Here is a 7,337-nt window from a genome sequence, read left to right as displayed (position 1 = left end):
TTCCTGTAGAGAACGGGTTTACAGCCAGGGGCGTCCCTAGGCCCAAGTCCTTCCTGGTCAGGAGTGGCGTTGGGATTGGGGGGTGGAGGAGCAGCTCAGTAACTGCTGGGCAGCATCCACAGGTGCAAAGTCCAGGGCACCAGAGACTTGGAGCCTTGTCCCTCTGCCCAGCTCCACACCCAGCCCAGTTCCTCGGGCCCCGCCCCTCCACAGAGCCCCGCCCCTGGCAGGATAGACTGCAGTAGAGGCTGAGGTGTGGGCCGTCCGGTCCAGGCAGAGGGCTTGTACCGGACTTGGAAGTGAGAAGGCCGAGGCTCTGGAAGGTCACCCCAGGTCCCAGTGCATGACCCTGGCCACACAGCCTCCACTCAAGATGCCCACCAGACCAGCACCACCTGAAGGCCCCCAGAAAGGGGCACAGGCTGAGGGCACAGGGCGCTCACCCTGGACGTGCAGATCACCTCGCGCAGGTTGATGTTCATCCAGTTGTCGCAGCTCACCAGGTGCCCGTTGTATGTCTCCCCGTTTTTGAGCTCCACCAACTGGAGAGAAACAGGCCCCACATCAGGCACAGGCCCCAAGGAAGGTGCAAACCTACCCCGAGGAGCAGGTCGCCACCATCGGGCCTTGCTCAGACACGGCCTTGGCTCCTCTTGGGACCCAGTGGGCACAGCGCCCGGTACCCAGGCCCCCAGGGGCCCATCTTGCAGGAGATGTGCTCTGCTTTCTCAGTACACTTTGCTGGGCATTGTACACTTTCTATGATGAAATCGTTTTCCTGTGTGTGGAAGAAATGAACAACACCCACACATCTTTAAAAGAATGAGTAGTAACAGGGTGGCCAGGTGCCCAGTGATGCCACGTGTGTGATCTATGGTGGTCTGGAGATAGTCTTTCATTGCAGGAATTACTTGCCTGTCTTGATGTGTTTGGGGAAAAGCACCTCATTCAGAAGACATGCTTTTGCTAGAAAAGCCTGTCTTAAAAAAATACCAACTCAGAGAACAAACTTACGGTTACCAGAGGGGATGGGGGCAAGGAGGGATAGTTAGGGAGTATGGAACTGACATGTACACACAATTATATTTAACATGGATAACCAGGAACCTGCAGTATAGCACAGGGAGCTCAGCTGGGTGCTGTGTGATGGGTGTTCCCCCTTCCAGGATGGGAAGGGGGTGGGGTGGGACGAGGTCCAAGAGGGAGGGGGTATATGTACACATATAGCTCATTCACTTCATTGTACAGCAGAGACTAACAGAGCACTGTAAACCAATTATACTCCAAAGACAAACAAATAAAAAACTGAGCAAGGATCTACTCTATAGTACAGGGAATTCTTTGCTCAATATTATGTAACAACCTAAATGGGAAAATAATTTTAAAAATAACAGATACCTGTGTATACATAACTGAATCACTTTGCTGTACACCTGAAACTAACAAAATGTGGATCAACCATATTTCAATATAAAATAAAAATTTTAAAAAATAATCAACTCTTGGGGCTGGAGAGGCACTGGCTGCCCAGACACCACCTCTGCACCGTTCTGCGGGCCGGGCCTGAGCGCTGGCATGATGCCGGGTGCTGGCATGATGAGCAACAGCGGCAGCCCAGCCCATGCCTGTGACTTCCTGCTCAAGTTCCTGCTGGTGGGTGACCAGTGACGTGCGTGAGGGTGAGACCCTGGTAGGCCTGTGGGACAGCTCAGCTGAGTCCCTGGATGGCCACCGGCAGTCATCACGCGCTCTCCCCTGCCTTCCATGGTGCTGTAGACATTTTTCAGCTACTCTGCCTGTTGCCCTTGGCAACCACTTTAAGGTTTAAACACGATTTACAAAGTCATCACTTTCAAGTTTGAAAAAATTAAAAAAAAGAATCAACTCAGCTATCTGCCCAAGAGAAATGAAGGCATGTATCCACGGAAAAATGAGTACACAAATGTTTCCGGCAGCTCAAATTTTCAGTAGCCAAAAAGCAGAAACAACCCAAACGTCCGTCATCAGGGAACAAAGGGATGTGTGTTAGCAGCTCAGTCGTGTCCAACTCTGTGATCCCATCAACTGTAGCCTGCCAGGCTTCTCTGTCCACGGAAGTCTCCAGGCAAGAATACTGGAGTGGGTTGCCATTCACTTCTCCAGAGGATCTTCCCAACCCAGGGATCAAACTCTGGTCTCCTTCACTGCAGGCAGATTCTGTACCATCTGAACTATCAGGGAAGCCACCGGGACAAATGGATGAAGTGCGATATATCTACACAATGGAGTAGCACCTGGCCATAGGGATGGAGCTCCGACACACGCTATAATGTGACAAACCCCGAGAACAGCATGCTGAGTGAGAGGAGCCAGACATGATCTACACAATGGAGTTGCACCTGGCCATAGGGATGGAGCTCTGACACACGCTATAATGTGACAAACCCCAAGAACAGCATGCTGAGTGAGAGGAGCCAGACATGATCTACACAATGGAGTAGCACCTGGCCATAGGGATGGAGCTCCGACACACCTTATAATGTGGACAAACCCCGAGAACAGCATGCTGAGTGAGAGGAGCCAGACATGAAAGGCCACGTGTTGTGTGAGCCCATTTATGGGAAATGTCCAGAACAGGCAAATCCACAGAGATAGAAAGCAGAGGAGTGGTTGCCAGGTGCTGGGGGAGGGGGCTGTGGGGGTGGCTGCTAGTGGGGCCTGGGCCACCTTTTGGGGTGACAGGATTACTCCGCAATGACACAGAGGTGGGGGTTGCCCAACCCTGTGAGCGTGCTGAGAGTCCCTAAACTGTCCCCCCTGAAAAGGCTGAACCGTATGGTTGTATGAATAATATCTGAATTAAAAAAAGGAAAGACAACAGAATATATTGACAGATATCACACTCTATCACAAAGGAACAAAAGCAGATTAGGGAATGTGTATTGCATGAACCCACCCACATTTTAAAAATTCAGTCATGCTTATACACACATGTTAAAAGTCAAAACGTGTAAAAACCAAAGAATAAATTGTTGGAAAGATTAATGAAGAGGGGCTTCCCCTTCCTCTGAATCTCCAGTATTTGACACTTTTAATAAGTATGTATGACTTGGAACAGGAGCAGAAATGACACAGGCCCTGACGTGCGGGAGGGAGGAGAGGACAAGCTGCTGCTTCGTGGACAGGCAGGAGGCGGGCTTGTCTGGAGGCACCTCGCCCTCTGCCCAGTGTCCCTGTTCCTGTGCTGAGGCTGGGACCTGCTGAAAGGCACCACTCCAGAGTGGCACATACTCACCATTGGGTGATTCTGAGCCGTTTTCAGCAGCGACAAGGGAAGCTGAAAGGCAAACAAAAGCGCATGACCTGTCTGGCTCATCAGCACCGTGGCCCCGGCCTCTAGGCAGGGCTGGCATATCCCTCAACAGAAACACAGCCTCTGAACTCTGCCCAACCCCAGGCCACATACCCACCTCCCAGGTTAGCACTCAGGTCTAGAAAATCTCATTTCAGCAATTCTGCAGCTGGGGAGATCTCAGCCAGGAGGAGGACGTTAGATCTTTGTCCTCCCAGCCTTTTGACCCTCCCCTGAAGTCCTTCAATAAAACGGTTTGATCTTTCCCCTGACAATCTCAGCAGCAGCTGCCCTCCGGTGTTGGGGCTGATCATTCTGGGTATTTCTCTGTAGCTCATGCCTGACAGGACCAGGCATAGCCCTCTAGGTTTATCAACAGCATCATGGCACATGGGTCCTGCTGCTGCTTGTGTTTCGCTCTGCTGCTGCTTCAGAGATACATCCAGGTTAACACATGCAGCTCTAGCTAAGCCTTTCATTTTCAGTATGGTAGATGGTTATCGTCACACACACTTTTCAGGTGAGGATGATGAGCTTAGAGACTGAGGAACTTGCCCAGCGCCAGAGACCTAGAGATGGAGTGTGGCTCGACCCTATCTGTCAGAAGCCAGCTCATCCTGGGCCTACACCTTGGGGGGCAGCCCTGACTGTCCCCTGGCAGAGTGATCCATCAGGCTCAACTGGCCTCATGATCTAAGGAGGTGACATCTGAGCTGGGCATTTGAGCGGAATTTACCAGGTGAGAGGAAGAAACATTTCAGAAAAAGTCTGTGGTTACTGGAAGGGACAGCAGATAAACAATGGGATTTAAAAACTCACCCAGATAAGGTAAACTTTCAAGATAGTTCTGTTTCCTTTATTACTGAATTTTTCATAAAAAAAAAAACAACCATATAGTGTTAACTGGGGGGGGGGGGGGGGCGCGGTGGGCAGCGGAAATTAGTTTTCATTTTTGGAACACAAATCTTGAGCCTTACCCTGGGGCCTGTCTCTGGGCCTCCAGAAGGGTGACTCAAGGGGCAGTGCTTGGGTTCAGGGTCCAGTGGCAGCCTATCCAGCATAGGTAGGTGAAAGTTCTAGAGCAAGGGCCCCACCAGACAGGAAATTACCTCAGGGAAAACCTTATCATGCCCCAGTAACTGGGGAGCTCTAAGTTGGCCTGACCCCTAGGAGCTCTTTGCTGGGGAGTCCCAGCCTACCCTCAGGCTCTATCGAATAGGGGGTAGCTGTTTCTCCAGGTGGTGGGGGCTGTGAGCCTCTCTGTCAGGAGGCCACAAATGGCCCTCAATCTCCAGAGGAAGGCTCCCTGTGGAAGGGCTTGGAGGGAGGGGAATTCCACATCCCACGGGCCTTCCCTACAAGCCACCCGGGGGGAGGTCCAGTGGCAGCAGGAAGCTAGGCCCAGGCCCACTTCCTGCACAGGCTTCCTGGAAGGGCAAGATAAGGAGGAAGAAGGGGCTACGTGGAAAGGAGGTGGTTGTTCCCAGAAGGACACGTGGGTGGCCAACCTGCCCTCTACTCTGGAATGAATCTGTGCAAGGCTGCCCGAGTGCGGTGAGCCGGAGGCTCAGACACGCATGCAGCAGCCACACACCCAGGTGGTATTTACAGCGGCGAAGCCTCGCACTCTTCCTGGGCAAGCCTGTTCTCTTGTGTCCACAATGGGAATCTGGACGGGGGCACACCTAGGTCCTCCTCCCAGATCACCAGGTTAGCCCTGGAAGGCGAGAATGAAGATGGACTCTGAGAGGGGGAGGGAGGGTCGGAGCAGTCCAACCAAGGAGCCTCTACATGAGACACCAGCGGCTAGAGCAGGAGGAACCTACCCAGGGCCACAGAGCAAGGTCCTGGTAAAGCTGAGGAGAGTAGGCTGATGCCTGTCAGCAGGGAACCCACAGATGTCCTTTTATGGCACACAGAGCCTCTAGGCTGGTCCCTCTCAGGCTGCCACCCTGTCCCAGCTACCAGCAGCACAGACCTGCAGGACCCACAGCCTCCACAGCTGTTGCTGGCAGTATGCCCTCAGATGGCTGCGACACAGATGGGACCAGCACCTGCTCACAACCCTCCCTGTGCACCCCTCCCTAGGCAGCCCACAGAGCCAGACCCGATCCAGCTCCAGCAAACTGGCCCCCTCTGCACCTCACACACCACGCCTGGTGCTGCTGGTAGCCCTTGTTCTGAGGCTCCCTCTGCCTGGGGTGCCCTGCCCCCAGCTGGTGACTGTCCCCTCAGCCAGGTCCTCATTATAACCCTGTCGAGGGAAGAAAGGAGGTTTCCACCTGGGTCACCCTCTGCTGCTTCTATTACAGGACACAGCCAGTCTCTAATTAACTTGTTTATTTATTATGTCTCCCTGGCTAGACTGGAAACGCCAAACCTCCTGCTAGACTGGAAAATTTGGAGGGTGTGGACTTTGTCCAGCACTGAACACCCGGTCAGGCACACGAGAAGGTCTCAGTAAATATTTGCTGAACAAATACAGCACACACCACCCCCTGGAGGCACGTGGGATGGGGGGATTCCTGCTCCACCCCGCAAAGAAAGGAGAGGCTTGGGTAGGGAGAGGTGGAGCTGGGACAGCCCAGGGCCTGGAGCCACGGTCACATCTCACCATCTTCTACAACCCCAAACTGTGCTGAAGACAGGGGTGAGAGGAAGGGGAGGATTCTGATGAACCTGAAAGCCAAGGGGAAGGGACAGCAGCACAGGTGGGGGATGGAAGATGCTTGAAGGTGCCAGCGAGATAGGAGAGGGCTGAACACTCAGTCCTGGGGGAGATAGGGTCCTCTGAAGTCAGGGGAAAAAGGTTGAGGAAAGAAAGGCCTTTCTTTGGCCTTTCTCAGAATGCCTGGGGCCTGGTCCTCAGGCCTAGATCTAACAGTATCCTGAGGCTCCCAATTCAGGAAGTTGTTGCAGACCACCCACTCCTTCAGCCAGACCTCTGCTTCCGGCCCTGCGGGGACCACAGGGAAAAAGCCTTGTTGATGGCCTCAACACTCCCCAGAAGGCAGGAAAAGGCTGAACGAGTCTGTCCTTCACGCAGGCACTACTCTAGGCTCTGGGACTCCCATGAGAAAAAAATCAAAAATCCTGTCTCCATAGAGCTTAACACATGGATTTTTCCAGTTTTGCTCATTCCCTGAGACCAACTCTACCCTTGAGCAGAGAGGAACCGGTTCCCTTCTCTCTAGCCTTACACTGACCAGGAGAAATTTAATGAGCCCTCATGGGTTGGCTCAGAGAAATGTGCAGGGACCACCTCAGAGCAACCTGGGTGCTGACAGGCCAGGTACTCTCTCAGGAAGCCTTCAGCTCTCAATTCCATTGTGGGGCCACAGTTTCCCTGTCATACACTGGAGGGGGCGGGGGTACACGCACTCTCTGGTTTAGATCTATAACTTGTCCACAACTTGTGAATAGCATGCCTTTGGAGAGGTTTCCTGACAGGGTCTCAGTTTTTCCTTCTGTGAACTGGGAGGAGTTAGCCCATTCTGTCTCAATCTGGCTCAAAATGACCCCTCTCCCTCTGAACCGCATGCTGTGTGACCCTGGGAAAAGCAAACCCATCTCTGGGTGTTTTTCAGCCTGAAAAGGAGAGGCACAGGAGATTGTGAGGCTAGCATCCTAAGGGCCTTGTTGTTCAGTAGCTAAGTCGGTCCGACTCTTGCGATCCCATGGACTGTACCCCGCCAGACGCACCTGCTCACGGTATTTCTCTGGCAAGATACTGCCATTTCCTTCTCCAGGGGATCTTCCTGACCCCGGGATGGAACTCGCGTCTCCTACACTGATAGGCGGGTTCTTTACCACGGAGCCACGAGGGAAGCCCTCTAAGGACCTTACAAGCTCTGAAATTCCCCAAGTTGGCTTAATCTGAGAACGCACAACGGGTCTCTACTTCCTGGCGCTCTAGCTTTACATTCTACGAGGTCAGACTGGGTCTGATCACTCGGAGTCACTTCCCTAACTGAGAAGTCATTCTGTTTCATTCACTGGCGTTCTG

At 53.0% G+C, this 7,337-nt stretch overlaps 1 protein-coding gene across 1 annotated transcript in view; it reads right to left on the bottom strand.

The window, feature by feature from the left end:
- LSM4 (LSM4 homolog, U6 small nuclear RNA associated (S. cerevisiae)) overlaps nucleotides 1-7,337 on the bottom strand; it is a 12,795-nt gene that overhangs the window by 5,041 nt on the left and 417 nt on the right. The window contains exons 2-3 of the mRNA XM_010847286.1: nucleotides 3,275-3,316; nucleotides 444-542 (exon numbers count right to left, since the gene is read on the bottom strand). Of these exons, the coding sequence (XP_010845588.1) occupies nucleotides 444-542; nucleotides 3,275-3,316 (141 nt within the window). The remainder of the gene's footprint in view (nucleotides 1-443; nucleotides 543-3,274; nucleotides 3,317-7,337) is intronic.

The sequence above is a fragment of the Bison bison genome, unplaced genomic scaffold (genome assembly GCF_000754665.1).
Source record: "Bison bison bison isolate TAMUID 2011002044 unplaced genomic scaffold, Bison_UMD1.0 scf7180017864248, whole genome shotgun sequence".
In the NCBI taxonomy this organism is placed as follows: Eukaryota; Metazoa; Chordata; class Mammalia; order Artiodactyla; family Bovidae; genus Bison; species Bison bison.
Note: the sequence above shows the minus strand (reverse complement) of the source record. Positions and strands in the feature narration are given on the sequence as shown.